Source organism: Notechis scutatus, chromosome 11, assembly GCF_049901735.1.
Source record: "Notechis scutatus isolate UNSWTSFEM ecotype Mainland chromosome 11, rNotScu1.2, whole genome shotgun sequence".
NCBI lineage: Eukaryota > Metazoa > Chordata > Lepidosauria > Squamata > Elapidae > Notechis > Notechis scutatus.
Genome location: NC_142019.1, coordinates 6039788 through 6057102, shown reverse-complemented (window position 1 = coordinate 6057102; position 17315 = coordinate 6039788). Strand labels below are relative to the sequence as shown.

Genomic DNA, 17315 nt, shown 5'->3' with positions numbered 1-17315 from the left:
CACTGTCAAGAGAACTTTAGCCAAGGGCAACCCAAGTAGAGATATCGATAAGTTCTGCATACGGCTTATTTGAAGAAGAAAAGATCTTACAGACTGTTACAAAAGAAATGGTTCCATTTTAATCGTTTTTTCCTTTTCCCCTTTTCCCCCATTTCTTTCTTTTCTTTCTTTCTGGCCTCTGTCAAGGCCTGTTCTTTCTTTCTGTGTATATTTGTAGATGTGCTGTTTTTTAATGGTAAAATCAATAAAGTTTTTTTTCTTTTTAAAAGAAAGTTAAACGCATGATGCTTTTTTAAAAAAGAAACATACAGAGAGCACAAACTACATGTACCAAGTTTCTATATTAATTATATGTTTATTAGCAGGAACTATTTGATAGATAACGTGTAATGTTTAGTATTATAAATCGTAGCCCTTTCTTTTTTGTGATCTAGACTTTTAAATGCTGGCAAGTCGCCTCTTGGAAATTTCAGTGCTACTTTTCACAATTCCTCTATACGAAATTATTTTTAAAACCTAAAGCATCATCCCGTGGCACAATCTGTTTATATTAAACTGAGCACATTATCCACTGGAAAGAAACATCCTGCCCAGCTCCATAAACAAAAGAAAAGAAAAGAAAAAACCCTCAGTTTTGAGTCAGGGACTTTGTTTTCCCTCCATTATGCATATTCCGTAATAAATGTGAAAGTTTGATCCATCTTCAAAGGAATATCTGCTAATCCTTTTCTGGTTAAGAATCTGATGGATTTCTCCCTGTTGGGAAATTGTCAGAGGTGGCCTCAGCAGCAAGTAGTTTGTGTGCCTAAAAGGAGAATATTTTTTTGTGTGCGTGGGCAATTCGGTGCGCAGAACGTGTTTAACTTGAACTGTCTTCTGTGGGTGTTGCAGGAATCTTGCTGTTGCTGTCTAATACTGGAAGTATGTCAAGAGGGTTGAAGGGAACTCAGCCTTTCTAAAACAGATCAGGCTTTCTGCAGATTGCCAATTTTTCTTAGTAAAATAAGCATATGCAAGCATAAGAATTTGTGGTACTGGATTCAATCAGGATTGCCAAACGGATCTAGGAACAAACCAGTTTTGTCAGCACTGAACATAAAGCTTTGGAATTCGGAGGTTCAGTTGAGCAGAGTTAAAGACAATGAACAGATTGGGCCTCCAAGGTTTTCCCAGTGTTTGAAACCTTAATAACTTTTAAGATTTGTGGATTTCAGCTCCCAGAATTCCCCCACCAGCCGATACTGAATACATTCTGTGTCCTCCAGAGCAGGGGTCTCCAACTTTGGCCACTTTAAGCCTGGAGGACTTCAACTCCCCAAACCCCTGATCTACAGAATGCCAAGTCAGGGAAGCCATCTTTAAAATGAACTTAACAGAAAAGCGATTGATTGTCCTCGCATATAATTTAAAGCAGAGGAGGACAGCTTAAGATCCAACTGTTGGCATGCCATCTTGGAAGCTTTCTCTACGGAAATTTGTTGGATGTTGCCATCATGGTTTTGTTGCCTTGTTTCCACCTGGAAACAAATGTAAAACCTGCAACATGTTTTCTAAAAGTAAGAAATCCCTCCAAACTTCAATAAAATTTCACAAAAATCTTAGCCTTCTCTCATACTCTGAGCAAATGCAGCTCTGAACCACTCAACGATACTCTTCAAATAGTAAGCCACCAAACAGAAAGAGATATGAATGAAGATATTGCTCTTCTATATTGCTCTTCTATGACTCAAAGCAGCTCAACTTTAAAAAAAAACATAAAAAGGAAGATCTTAAGTTCATGCATGTGTCTTGTTTAGTTCATCAGGGACAGAATCATGTAAAAAGCAAAATGGGGAACAATGATTATGGAGAATTAATACGAATGAAATATATACGATTTTTGCTTAACCTGTAATTTGCTATCAAGTTTAGCTCTGTGGTTTATCTTGGTCTTTTGTGATAAAAATGCATGCCAACAGCTATATCTGTTTTCTAATTGCATTATTAATTATTCTCTCTAGGTTCAGATCTGCAGTTGATTTTATTGTTCAGCCCCCAGAAAGCACCCCACAATTACAATGTTCTCAGAAAGCTATGTTCAGGAAATCCATAGACCCTGATGATTGTGTCTAGGCATCCAGCCACTAGCTTCAGCTGCAGGTTTTGTGCTGCATTTCTTTGGATGCCGAACATAACACATTTTTCTACTTAATTTGACATTTCGTATTTAAATGACTTAAGTCACACTGGGAACAAAAAATCAGGTAGATTAATGCAGAAACGGGAAAGTTGCATGTGATTTTTCAGGAAATCACATGAGAAAATTTCCTTGAAATTTCTTTTAAAATAAATCCACATCCAGGCCAAAACAGCTATTGGTTCCATTCCATCTGCAATGCTAATAAAAATAAAGATCCGATATACTTAGGGATCAGAAATTCACATCAATTCCCCACAGAGCAAGTGATTGTGGTTTCCAAACATTTGAGGTCAGGAATGTACTAGGCTTTTTTATCTTCCAAGCTTGCTTTCAGCTCGTAGGGAGAAAAACAATGAAGCCAGAAATAGGGAAGCAGTTGATAAGAAGCAGAGTGGTAAGAAGGAGAGCAATGGCCAACATGCTTCCTGGCCAAATTAAAACAGAAACAAAAGGTCACGTTCTACTACTGACAAGACAGCATGGACAGCAATTACTGTCTTCTGGATGGCCACTAAAATAACTTAAGACATTTGAAGAGCAGATATCTAATCTATGTTAAATTGGCTGGCTGAGTTTAACTCAGCCAATAGCTCAGTTTTTCTGTTTTTCTAAATACCTGAGGAACTGTTTCTGAATTTATAGCATCCTAATGCAACTGATTATACAACATCTAACCATTTCTACTTCTCCTTTGGAAAAAAAAGAAGAAATCCATAACCAGCAGAACAACAAAGCCCTCCTTAAGACCACTTGATGTATTCAGAAATGTCAGAGAAATAATCAGATTGAAATCATACTTCCGACCTTTTTTTTAACAGTGTATGCCAAAACTGCATTTGGGCATTGAGAATAAACTTATGCAAAGTTTGTTTGGTGATGAAACACATTAGCATCCACGTGTTTTACGTGCATTCTGTTTGATCATCTTAAAACCAGGTTAAGGGGGGAGAGTGTATGTATGAAACGGGCTTCTTCATTCTAATTCATTGCACAAGGTATATGTTTTTATTGTAGAAGTCTTATTTCTCCAGAGTCTATAGTTGACTTCCTTCGCAGCAATTAAGCCCAAGGAAAATAATTCATTAAACCTTTTTCAAGAAATGGGGTGAGAGAGAAGGCAAAGTAACCAAGAAAGATGTGGGACAAAATCAGTGGTGGGATTCAAATTTTTTTACTACTGGTTCTGTGGGCGTGGCTTGGTGGGCGTGGTGTGGTTTGGTGGGCATGGCAAGGGAAGGTTACTGCAAAATCCCCCTTCCCTCCTCACCCCACTAACCTGCTTTCCAGCTCCATTCTCCAGTGCAGGGCAACCAAAGAAGACCCAGCCAATCAGCTGGGACTCAATGGGAGGTGGAGAATAGATGGGGGCGTGGCCAGTCAGAGGTGGTATTTGCCGGTTCTCGGAACTACTCAAAATTTCCACTACCGGTTCTCCAGAACTGGCCAGAACCTGCTGAATACCCACCTCTGGACAAAATATATTAATTACCTTGCAACTTTAAAGTGAGCTTAGGAACATGGTGCAAAAGAATTTTAAAGCATCCTAAGAATGAGGCAGGAATAATATCGTTTGTGAGGAAGAAATTTCTCAGGAAACTGGAACACAGATTTCAGCTGTACAAATTACCTAATGAGGCAACACTTGTTTGTTTTAAGGAATCTCGCTCAATTGTACTCTGGGCCTGCCTAGTTCTCTAAAAGCAGGTCTAAAAATATGGGAGGGGGGGGGAGAATTAATTATGGAAAGTTTATAAGTGTTCCCAAGGAAGTATGATGTTCAATTGAAAAGAAATGTTAAAGACGTTAAGATTGTAATTGATATTAATGATAGAATTGAATTGGAATGGAATGATTGTTTTATTTACTATTGTTATGTATGTATGTATGTATGTATGTATGTATGTGTATATATATAAACATAGCGTGTATTTTAAGAATGTACCAAGCAGAATGGAAGTTATGTACTATATTAGTTATGTACTATATTGAATGTTATAATTCTTAAGGCATAAATTTAAGTTTAAATAAGAGTTGAATGGATAAAATTAAAAGATATAAAGGTGTCATACTCCAATTAGTAACTACAGGGGAAAATTTGTTTAATGAGAAAAGACAATATGAAATTGAAGCAGGACAGACAAAAGTATAAATATAATGATTAGAAAGACATTGAAACTTAGAAAAAGATATATAATTGAATTTAGATATGAGATAATTAAAAATAAAGTTGAGAAAACCAAGGGAGGGAAAAAATTATGGAGAAAATGTTAAAATAGTAACAAGACATGGAATAGAACACAAAGATGAATATGAAATATGAGTTTGTGTCTGTATGGAGAAGTGATAACTCGGGATCATGCTATTCTCAAAAAAAGATGTTTTATTTGTATTTTGTGAAAACCCAAATAAAATTTATATTAAAAAAAATAAAAACAGGTCCAGGCTGCTAGGTATGTCCTGCCCAGGAAGCCATGAAAACTATGTGTCTGTCTGTGTGTATGTGCGTACATGCATAAACATACAGGTAATCCTCGACTTACGACCATAACTGAGCCCAAAATTTAACCTTGGGGAGCAAGACAGTTGTTAAGTGAGTTTTGCCCCATTTTACGACCTTTCTTGCCACAGTTGCTAAGTGAATCACGGCAGTTGTTCAGTTAGTAATACGGTTGCTAAGTGAATCTGGCTTCCCCATTGACTTCGCTATTCAGAAGGTCACAAAAGGTGACCACGTGACCCTGAGACTTGGCGACCATTGTAAATGTGAGTTCGTTGCCGAGCGTGCAAATCTTAATCACAGGGATGCGGCAACGATCATAAGTGTGAAAAACGGTCATGTCACTTTTTTCAATGCTGTTGAAATGATCACTAAATGAACTGTGGTCAGCCGAGGGCGTCCTGGAGGACGAAAACCAGCTTTCCTTGTCCCACAAAGAAGACAGCAAGCGGTTCAATTCTTCCGAACTAAAACCCCAAATCAGTTTATCTTGTATTTTACAGGATCGCTTCAATCTGAGGAAGCCGAGCGGAATTAACTGCCTCGTGGAAGGCACGATTCCTCCAAGTTCCGGTTTATCGAGCTCCAGTGCTTTGGTCTGTTGTGCGGCACTCGTGACTCTCGTGGCCAACGGCAAGACTCTTTCCAAGGTAAGGTGGAAAGGAGGACCATGCTCTCCAGCGCAGTGGTTGCCAACCACTGGTGGTCCGCAAGAAAATGTTGGTGGTCCGCAGAGAAATGTCACCCGCAAAGCAATTAATCCAGGCTGTATGGGAACACAAGGCTGCACCACCCACATGGCCCGTGGGAACACAAGGCTTGTATCGCTTACATTGCGAACAACACAAAGTAGTGAGGGAAGGGGGTAAAGGGCAGGGGGGGGGGGGAACTTGCCCCATTCGCCCCACGCGCCTGGCCTGGCCACTGGGCTGCTTCTTTTCTTTCTTCTTCTGCTTTTGGCTGCACGCAAAAGTCTTTCTTTCTCTCCCCCAAACTCCGCCAGAAATGAGTCTTTGGGACCCTGCAAGGCCTCCTGCTCCAAGAGGCTGCACCGGCGCGACAAGTCTCACAAAGACTCATTTCTGGCAGAGTTTGGGGGAGAAAAAGAAAGACTGCTGCTGCTTCTGCTGCTTTCCTTGCATGAAGCCAAAAGTCTCTCTCCCCCCCTGAGAACAGAGCTGGAGACAATATCCTGCAATCCCAAATAAAGAATTGATCGATCGGTAGGAAAACGGGGTGGGAAATTTTCCTCCAGACTTTTTGGGGGATTTTCCCAGGCTCTCTGGTCTGCGGAATTTAAAATTATGAGTTTGGTGGTCCCTGAGGTCCAAAAGGTTGGCGACCCCTGCTCCAGCGGATCGTTAAAATTGAAGCTGAGGAATTTATATAGTTTTTTAAACAGAAATTCTCGAAACTACGAATTGTTTCCACAGTTAGTAGTTGGGGAGTTTACCTTTGAAGTAGTAGACTGATGGAAATTTTGAGAGTGCGTTGGGGCCGTTTAAAATAGACGGCTACAATAATTATTTGTACCCTTTCAAGAGTTCTTCTGAAACGTAATGGTAAATAAAAAGGCAGTAAATATTTAACAGCAAATCTAGTCATGTTTTGGATTCTTTCCACCAGGGTAACGAATAGCCCTTAGATGGGTGGAGGGTGGAAGTGACAGAAGAATCTAGCTGGAGCAGGTTGTAGGGTTGATGGCCTCTTGTCGTCTTCAATCTTCCAGTTGACTAGAAAAATATTACCAACATGAGTCTCTCCCGTGTCCCAAAGGTACTGTTCAAAAGGCAACTGGGCTTTCTTGGGTCTTTTTTTGAAGAGTGTTTGTTCCAAATTGCAGGGCTAAATCTCTGAGGAGTGTCTCAATCATCCAGATCGTGGTTGTTAAAAAAAAAATCAAGAAAGTTCAGTTGCCTTTTGAACAGCCTCTTTGGGATACCCATGACCTGGATGATCGAGGATCTCCGTAGGCGATACCTTCTCGTGCTTCCTCTCCCAGATGTTCTTTGGTTCACCGGCTTAGCTTGATCTGTTTGTTTTTTCTAAGCAAGAGGAGATTCTGTCACATAATGTCCTGGCCTATCTCCACTTGATATTAAGGCTTATGTCGTAAGAAGTCCTTAGGCAACCGTTATCTTTCCCAGAAATGCTGCACCAATGCGTGCCTGCACCATGAGAGGTAATGTGGCAGTGAGTGAGGAAGGAAACATCTCGGTGCTAACGTGGCATTACTGAATGCCAGTCCCAGAGAGATCCTCCTGGCATATAACAGATAACAGATAATCAGAGTTGGAAGGGACCTTGTAGGTCATCTAGTCCAACACCCCCACCCAAGCAGGAGACCCTACACCATTTCTGACAAATCGCAGTCCAATCTCTTCTTGAAAGCCTCCAGTGATGAAGCTCCTACAACTTCCGAGGGCAACTTCTGTTCCATTGGTTGATTGTTCTCATTGTCAGAAAGTTTCTCCTTATCTACACTATGACATTTCAGACAGCATTGATGAGGTTTTGTGAATTTTCAGGAGAGGTTATTCAATTGTTTTGCTGGACGAAAAGGTACTTTATGTGAACATTGTTACAACTGCTCATGTTCATTTTTTTAAAAAAAATCAATGCCTACGTTGAGAGGTCTACTGCTGAATTTGCCGAAGAAGCGGCCTATTTAAAATTCCGTGATAAAGGTTGGGAAGCCTGTAACGAATGATCTAAAGAAAGAATTCAAACTGAGGCTGCAGATTAATGCCATCTTTAAAAAATTAGCTGAGTTGGTCTACCAAGAGAAATTCAAACTTTTAGACCATCACAGAATAATATTCTGACACACTATAATTGGAGGAAGCTTGCTAAATTATTTCCATGTCTTTGTTTTGGAAAATATTTCATTTCTGTTTGTAGTAAAGATGCAACATTCAAGCGCAGTCCTTATTCCCTAAGTGGCATCTTATGTGTTATTTCATAACCGATAAAAGTATTTCTAATGTTGTAATCTGTTTCCTTCCCGAAGACACAGAGATTGACTTGCAATTTCCCAACAGCTGTTCAGTTCAGATAGTTCAATACTCATTGAGGTTCCTGGATCTTGTGTCAATGTACTGTTCTAATTGTAAAATCATTTTAACCCATGTTTGGAGTGTACGTTGGCTCTCCCTTGATTAGGTTAAAAAAATGATTTTCAAATGTTTTCTGATGCATTGAATGTTAAAGAGAAAAATGGCATTCAAAAAGAACACCGTTGCAGTTTTAAAAGTCTGTGGAGATTCTCAGTCATCCAGGACAAGTTTGTCCCAAAGGGTTTGGGTTAGGGTAATATTCCTTGCAATCACCCTTCCCTTCCCTACCAGTCAGTCAGAGCTGAAGGAGCTTCTTGGATAAAAAGCGAAACGTCTTCAAAGAAAAAACAAATTCCAATTGCCTCTTGAAAAAGCACCTTTGGTGCAGTGTTAAAACTTGAAATGTGGATGCTGTTTGAAGCAACATATTTTGCATGTTCTTGAACAACTTAGAGGATAGTTTGTTCTGATCGATGTAGAAACTAAACAGTAAATTGTCTTCATTTCCTTAGAATAACTTTTTTAAAAAAAAATGTGAGGAAGTTCATGAAAAATATGGCAATGCAGTTAATCACTTGCAGCCCGAAGGTGATTTTTAAACTTAGCATTAGAATGCCAAAGAGAAGAAACTGGGTTCAGTTTTGTTTTGCCTTAATACTCACTGGGTAGTGTCAATAAATGAATCATAGAAGTTGATCTGACCAAGATGAAGATCTAATATTGTGTACATTTGGTTTTTGTCTGTCTTCCTTTCTCTCTTCCACTCACCTTTATAGAATAGCTGGAGCGGGAGGTGGATTTTCAGTAAAAGCATGACCTGAACTTGTTCACACAGAGCCCTTTTTCTTGCCAGGAGCCACACTTTCTTTTCAATAGTATTTATTTATTTATTTATTTATTTGATTTATTTAATTTGTCAATCACTTACAAGATAATAGGTATAAGGATAAACATAATTATGAATACATGAAATGGGTACATATAAGAAAAATAAAAAGAAACAATAGGACAGGGACGGCAGGCACGTTGGTGCGCTTATGCACGCCCCCTACAGACCTCTTAGGAAAGGGGTGAGGTCAATAGTAGACAATCTAAGGTTAAAGTTTTTGGGGTTTGGGGAAGAAACCACAGAGTCAGGTAGAGTATTCCAGACATTGACCACTCTGTTGCTGAAGTCGTATTTCCTGCAATCAAGTTTGGTGCGGTTAACCTTGAGTTTGTATCTATTGTGTGCTCTTGTATTGTTATGATTGAAGCTGAAGTATTCATTGACAGGTAGGACATTGCAATGTATGATTTTATATACTATACTTAGATCCTGGAGATTACCCTGGCCTAAAACATTATCATTTTATGCCTTTGAGTCAGTGTTGACTCTTGGCAAATACCCGGGCTGACCTGCAGTTTTCTTGGCAAGGTTTTTCAGAAGTCACTGCCTGCTTCCAAGCGCTGAGAGTGACTGGCCCAAGGTCACCCAGTTTACTTTGTGCCTAAAGCAGGACAAAAACTCACAGTCTTCTAGTTCCTAACCTGGGTGCCTTGAGCACTACATTAAACTGGCTCTCGGCCAAATTAACAGATGGAAGATATTTAACTAGAACAGAAGGACTTTTTGAGATGGGTCATGAATATTCTTATGAAGTAGGGAAAGCTGCTTTGGATATGGAAAAACAGCTCACTGGATTGGCAAAGAAATCCTGAGAAAAACTATATGGGCTGTAGCTGAACTCATGAGAAATGAACAATACATGTTTTAAGGACAAGGAGCACTAGAGCCCAGGGTTGGGGAAAGAGAAAATTTCACAACTCTTTTAGCAACATACTTGCCTTTATTATTATTTTAAATTAAATGTAATAGAAATAAACAGGAAGGTTTTATTTCTATTATATTTAAAATAATAAGAAAGTAAATATGTTGCCGAAAGAGTCGTGAAATTCTCTCCTTATCCAACCTTGGGCTTTAGTGCAGGATTGCATTACAGCATATCAAACTGAAATGCTAACATGAACACTGCCTGCATTTTGCTGAATGCTTCTGTCGACCTACCCAATATTGTCCCTAAAGAAAAATAGTAGGTAGCAACAATAACAGTAGCACTTAGACTTATACACTGCTTCACAGTACTTTACAGCCCTCTCTAAGTGGTTTACAGAGTCAGCATATTTCCCCCAACAATCTGGGTTCTCATTTTACTAACCTCAGAAGGATGGAAGGCTGAGTCAACCTTGAACCTGGAGAGATTCGAACTGCCAAATTGCAGGCAGCTGGCAATCAGCAGAAGCAGCCTGCAGTACTGCATGCTGACCACTGAACCATCGCAGCCCTTCCTTCCTTCCTTCCTTCCTTCCTTCCTTCCTACTTAGCAATAGCACTTAGACTTATATACTGCTTTACAACTCTAAGTGGTTTACAGAGTCAGCCTCTTGCCCCCAACAATCTGGGTCCTCATTTTACCAACCTCAGAAAAATGGAAGGCTGAGTCAACCTTGAGCCTGGTGAGTATCGAACTGCCAAATTGCAGACAGCTGGCAGTCAGCAGAGGTAGCCTGCAATATTGCACTCTAACCACTGCGCCACCACGGCTCTCTATTTAATCCAGGGTCCCCAACCACCGGTCCGCGGACCGGTACCGGTCCGTGGAACAAGTCCTACCGGGCGCTGGTTTGCTGGCGCCGCCATCTTTTTGATGAAAAAGTGCTTCCGGTGAGCTTTTCGGGTAGAAAGCTCACCGGAAGCACTTTTTCATCAAAAAGATGGCGGCGCCCAGCTGATGCCGGCACCGGGCCGCAGCATAAAAAGGTTGGGATCACTGATTTAATCAATGCTCACTTGTTTTTTTAAAAAAAAACATCTAGGGGGAAACTGATGTGCCCTCAGAAAGTAGCCCCAATTTACCTTCAGCCAAAATACATGTTTTAAAAAAAAACACGCTCCGTCTCAGTAACTCTATCATGAAGCACCATCGATTCTCAGACTGGTAAATGCACCTCCTTGACCTGGAAAGACTCTTGGGAATTAGAACCTTTTTTTATGTCCTGGAAACTAACTGAAGAACAGAAAGCAAGAGAGCTGGAATTAATGGCTATTAATCACAATTATCCTAGTTTACAGAACAGAAAACGCAGAGGCCAGGGAAGTAATCTTCTGCCACGATGAGGCAAGAGGGCAGTCTGGAGACTGTCCAAAGATCAGCCACAAGAGTGGACTGGAATTAAGCAAGAGGGCAAGAAACAAGAGAGGGTTACAAAACCGTCTATAATCAGGAGCTTTGACACATGACCTACATCAGAATACCCCACCTGACCCCAACACTTTTCCACCCCTAGGATGTAACGGAGCGAAGGCTTTTCCTCCTTGGCCCACAAAGCTTCGTTCCAGCATCAGAAGTTGTTCATTAAGGCAGTCCAAATACACAAACTCCGGAGTAGACCATGATTTCAAGGGGAGTCTTTTCTTACAACCAGGTACCCTGTCCCAAAGGTACTCTTTTTGGAAAAGCACCTTTGGGGACAACCATGACCTGGATGGTTGATGATCGCCATAGACAACCAAGCATTCCTGCATTTTCCCGCTGCAGATCCTGGCCTGGCCACATTCTTCAGACCTCTATACACTTCCCTGCTCTGGGGCAGACACAGCTGCTGGAATCTGACCCTTATGGAAGGTGGGTCAGGCACAGCCCCCACAGCATCCTGGGCTCCTGCCCAGTGGAGGGATTCAAAATGTTTTTACTACCAGTTCTGTGGGCATGGCTTGGTGGGCATGGCAGGGGAAGGATATACTGCAAAATCTCCATTCCCTCTCCACTCCTGGGGTAAGGTTACTGCAAAATCCCTGTTCCCTCCCCACCCCACTAACCTGCTTTCCAGCTCCATTCTCCTTTGCAGGGCAACCAAAGAAGACCCAGCCAATCAGCTGGGAACTCAGTGGGAGGCAGAGAATAGGTGGGGGCGGGAGCAAGGGTTGGATTCAAATTTTTTAACAACCGGTTCTGTGGACATGGCTTAATTTGTGGGTATGGCTTGGTGGTCATGTGGCTGGGTAGGCGTGGCTTGCTGATTGGACATGGTTTGGTGATCACGCGACCGGCTGGGCATGGCTTGGTGGTCATGTGACTGGGCGGGCAGGGGAAGAATGCAGTCACTGATTGTTGTGCATGTGTGCAATGTCGTGCATGTGCAATAAGGACTGACTGGGCAGGGAGCGGAGAATCAGGCAGAGGGGGACAGGGGCAGCCAGGGGCCCGGTTTACCGGTTCTCCGAACTAACAAGAATCATAACAACCAATTCTACCGAACCAGTGGAATCCCACCAGAGGTGGGTATGCAGCAGGTTCTGACTAGTTCTGGAGAACCAGTAGCAGAAATTTTGAGTAGTTCGGAGAACCAGCAAATACCACCTCTGGTTGGCCCCGCCCACATCTATTCTCTGCCTTCCACTGTGTCTCAGCTGATCGGAGTCCCAAATGATCGGCTGGGTCTTCTTTCGTTGACCTGCACAGGAGAACAGAGCTTTCCCTCCCAAGCCCACCAAGCCACACCCACTAAGTCACGCCACGCCCACCAAGACACGCCCATAGAACCAGTAGTAAAAAAATTTGAATCCCACCCCTGGGTGGGGCCAGTTAGAGGTGGTGTTTGCTGGATCTTCAAACTACTCAAAATATCTGCTACCGGTTCTCCAGAACCGGTCAGAACCTGCTGAATACCCACCTCTGCTTCTGCCTCATGCTTGGATAAGGACCTTTAGAGGTGGGAGCATTAGTTAGCAACAAAGGATGTAACTCTCAGCTTGGGTTGAAAAACAACTGCTGCACCACCATTAGATGGTGGTGGGGATTTTTTTTTTTTTTGCCACATAACGGTCCTCCTAATGTCACAGAGGACACTTCTGCTGAGACCAATATGACTTCGTTTGCCCTTCGAGAACTTTGGTTATGCTAAGATGCTTATGAAGCAGAGCTGTAGTCAAGACACCGTGATGTAAATCTGGCCTCCTCCATGGATGTCTAGCCTTGGGAACTTCAAAACTTGTGTCTATGGAGATTCTCAGTCATCCAGGTCATGGTTGTCCCAAAGGTGCTTTTTCAAGAGGTGACTGGACTTTCTGCTTTTGGGGGGAGGGAGAGGACATTTGGCTTCTGATCCAAGAAACTTCTTCATATCTCAGCTCTCTTTAAAACTTGTGGACTTCAACTCCCAGAATTCCCCAGCCAGCCATGGCAGTTGAAGTCCACAAACTCTTAAAATGGGCAAGATTGGACACCCCTGGTCTAGTATATATGTGATACCAACCAGCATATGGTTAATTGGGGGAAGGTGTGTCAGTCCTTGGCCACTATAGCATCCCTTTCTTTCCAAGTAGAATTTAGTGTTTTAGCCAAAACACCACTAGATCCCACTAGCCTTCTAGGGTTTAACCTACAGGATTGGATAAAATGCAGGGTTTTATCTACCGACCTTGTCCATGTCCAAGGAAAATAATGAATACAAATATTGAAAGTATGTTTTGTTTTAAAGCGCAAAACTTACAATTAAAAGCAAGGAGTTGAACTCCGCAAAGGGACTTGTTCGAAACAGAATTGGCTTTGTTAATGTTTGTGACCATATTTAGCTTGTATTGGGAGAGTGGGGGCCGCTTTGCAGACTGTGCCACGGTTCTTGATAATGTTGTTTTTCTGCTCTCCTAATTAGATATTTTCTGATTAAACGTTATTTCGTTGCATAAACATAAAAAGCCTAAACATAGTCTCTTGGATAACCACCAATGATAAACATTCTTAGTTCATGCGCTGTCAATCTGGGATTAATAGCTGCCAACTGATACAAACATCCGGATTATATCTGCAAAAAAGACATCTTGAAAACCAAGTGTCCAACTCTTTCACAGAGAGATGGCCTTAGAGAAAGGTGAGGGAAGCTGTAACAGACTACAGAATAGTGAATAACAGGGGTGGAAGGGACCTCGGAGCAGAAGACCTTATACCATTCCAGACAAATGACTGCCTAATCTCTTCTTAAACACCTCCAGAGAGAACAAGCTTTCCTCACTATTCCATTCTAGCTAAATCACGTTCCACCTAGCTAAAAAGGAGAGTCTGTCTATGAGATTTGGTTGTCTAAGCAGAATACATATTGTCCACTGAAGTCATAGTATGCCAAATCTGCCACATAGGAGAACCTCTCCATGCTATCTGGTGGTGATAAGAACAACTAGGTTGTGTCATGCTTCCTAACACTAAGCATTTCCTGGGGATCATGCAAACAACCTTGAGAGGGATCCTTAAATATGCCATCTCTTTATCTAAGTGTTCTGAGGAGACTAGTTCAAAGCAAAGGGTCCAGAAGGGACATTCATGCCACTTTTATCTGTATTGTGTTTTTTTTTAAAGAGCTGATTGTTTACGGTCATTAACATGGGAATATTTCCAAGATTTCTGAAGCAGCTAAAGGACATGGTTGAAAAGAAGAATCCCTGAGACTCATTGTTGTGGTAATTATGAACCACAAGTGTGCAAGATAAAATATACAAGAAGAAACAAAATATGAAGAGGAAGGCCTCATAACTATGTGTTACCTACTAGTGCATCTCTTCTAGGCAGATGAATAATTGATTTTTCCATGGCTGACTGATAACATCCCATTTTTCTCCTGAGATTATTTTAAAAATCTGACAGCAATAAGTCATTTTTGGATAATAAGCTATGTATGGAGTTAGGAATCAGTCATGTGATGAAATTAATTTAAAAAAAAACCCACAAAGAAGTCTTCAAACTAGGACTGGTAGTTATTCCTTGTCAAAAAGAAAACGTGTCAAATTCCACAAAGATTGTGCAGGAGGACTTCTCTAAGGTAGAGTAGTGTCTAGTGGTGATTATGTTGTGTAGAGGTTAAGCTCAGATTTTTGTGATTGTTGTGAAAGTGGCTTATTGAAGGCCACCATAAGACATGGTCTACTTCTTCAACAAAGACATGGATCCAAAATGGGGGGGGTCTTTATTGTTTCGTTGAAAGCCCTCATAATTTCCCCCCATTGTAGTCTCACCTCCAACTTAACACCGAATCCTGTAAATCAACCTCGATGTATCACAGCAGAAACACGTCCATGTTTACTGGAAAATAAACCACAGTGAGTCAGCACAACAGTAGACAAACAAGGGGAAACCTTTTCCATTAAGCATGATGTCAATTAGATAAATGTTTATCTTTTACGATTTCCTTTAAATAGATTTAAAGATGGTCTTGGAGTAGAAATCCAAGTGCTGAACCAGGCTAAGATAAATACCACCCACTCTTTTCATCTATCAAGCAGAGATTAGAATTCTGAAGTTCATTATTCGCCTTTATTTTTTTTATATATATATTTTTTGGAGTTTACCTCCAAAGAGCACTGAAGGAGATACCGTCATTTTTTGTCTTCTATATTAAAAACATCTGTCAGATCTGAACAATCGGTTGTGGGTTCTACTCACACGTTTTCCGAAGGATTTCTACACATTTCAAATTTGTTAATCCCTTTTTGACAGTTCTATCTTCTCCACTAAGAGTTTATGAGGTAATTGACATAGCTGAAGGAGAGTTGTGAAACCGCTCTATCAGGTTTTCGCCATCATTGCAAGCCCTTCGCTCTGATTAGGCAGCTCTTGAGCTCTCATTTTTACAACTGAAGTCTGTTTTCGGTGCCTTTATGGAAACAAAAAAGTGGGCAGGCCTGCACATTCCAAAAGCGAAGGATTTGTTGGCTTTATCTTACAACATGGACTGGATAATGTCTCCTTGGTTGTGCTCTAGCTTAAATCGCCACAGCTTTATAAACAGGGAAGAAATGTTTGTAATCCCCCCTTTTTAATGTATTAAGGGAAAAGATGTTTGCAATCATGATATCCTGGGCATTGTACATTAGGAGCTGGATTTCTGCTGTCCTTCACTTTTGAACTTCAGCCACCATAAACCTGTGGATAGAATGGGAAATAAATAGCCAGACTAACTGGAGAATAATCAGAGTTGAAGTTCAACACATTGGTGGTGATCAGCTGATTGGCCAAGGCTGACATGGAGGTTTGGACTCCAAAAGGCAATAAAACCTAAATATTCCCCCGAAGCTCAGTTCATAAACCAGTCTTGGATTTCTCTGTGTATAATTTTCTAAGTATTCCTACTGGTCTTTGTGGGGAAAAGTGATTTCTGGTGTAACCTGCCACAAAAGAAAGATTCCCAGGAAGGACTTCTTATTCAAACAGTATTAGCAAGTGCTGTCTAAGGGTCTTTCAAAGAAACTGCTAGGATTCTTCAAAATTAGACAGACTTTGACTCTACATGGGCAATCCACCACTAATTGTGAGGTATTATCTTGTCTTTTTAAAATTTGGTTTGTGGCACAGTCAGCCGGATGTTCAGACTGCATTTGGCATTTTTGTCTACCTACTGAGTCATTACTATTTACTGCCTCTTATTTGTAATGCTGGACATAGGAGTCTAGGCTAGAGAGGAGGGGGCCATCCTATCTATAGAAGAGAGGAGAGGAGAGTTGGAAGGGACCTTGGAGGTCTTCTAGTCCAACCCCTGCTTAGGCAGGAAACCCTACACCACTTCAGACAAATGGTTATCCAACATCTTTTTAAAAACTTCCAGCGTTGGAGCATTCCCAACTTCAGGAGGCAAGTTGTTCCACTGATTAATTATTCTCAGGGTCAGAAAATTTCTCCTTAGTTCTAAGTTGCTTCTCTCCTTCATTAGTTTCCATTCATTGCTTCTTGGCCTACCTTCAGGTGCTTTGGAGAATAGCTTGACTCCCTCTTCTTTGTGGCAGCCACTGCCATCATGTCACCCCTAGTCCTTTTCTTCAGCCTAGACGTAGCATCTTTGCCTCAACAGAGCAGAATTGCTTCCTTGCTGTGCTCCGTCTCACGTATTCCTGTTTTAAGTCACCGATCATTGGGGTTGCCAGACAAGACCACAGAGCCCTGGCCTAATGCCAGCCTAGATCCCAACCCTTCAAATAGTGAAGAGAGGCAGAACATGACATGCCTCTCAAGATCCAGCAGCTTAGGGAACTGTTTGCTCCTGAGAAATCAGGGCTCCGTCAGAGGGAAAGAGAGACATAGGAAGGCTGATACCAGCTGATAGATGGAACGATGTGATAATTAGCTCATGGAGTATAGAATGCATGGAACGAGACTGTTATCTCAGAGTTATTCTGCTGTAAGGAATGCCTGCAGGGATATCCTCTAAACAGGGGTCTCCAACCTTGGCCACTTGAAGACTTGTAGACTTCAAGCTTTAAGACCTGTGGACTTCAAGCTTTGCTGGCTTAGGAATTCTGGGAGTTGAAGTCCACAAGTCTTAAAGTTGTCAAGTTTGGAGACCCCTTACTCTAAACTCTCTCTGCCCTTGACCATTGTGTCCCCATAGGTGGAACTGGCTAATCTGTGCAGCAAGAGCGAACGTTACATTGGCACCGAAGGAGGCGGCATGGACCAGTCCATCTGTTTCCTGGCAGAAAAAGGAACCGTATGTACCGCCTGAACCATTAAGGAAAGTGTTCAAGGGATGCTTTGAGATAATCGACACAATAAGAAAATGA

General features: G+C 41.5%; 1 protein-coding gene across 2 annotated transcripts in view; it reads left to right on the top strand.

Moving 5' to 3' along the window:
• GALK2 (galactokinase 2) overlaps nucleotides 1–17315 on the top strand; it is a 48342-nt gene that overhangs the window by 9382 nt on the left and 21645 nt on the right. For both annotated transcript variants that reach the window (XM_026677095.2, XM_087972665.1), the window contains exons 5-6: nucleotides 5180–5326; nucleotides 17144–17242. In XM_026677095.2, the coding sequence (XP_026532880.1) occupies nucleotides 5180–5326; nucleotides 17144–17242 (246 nt within the window). The remainder of the gene's footprint in view (nucleotides 1–5179; nucleotides 5327–17143; nucleotides 17243–17315) is intronic.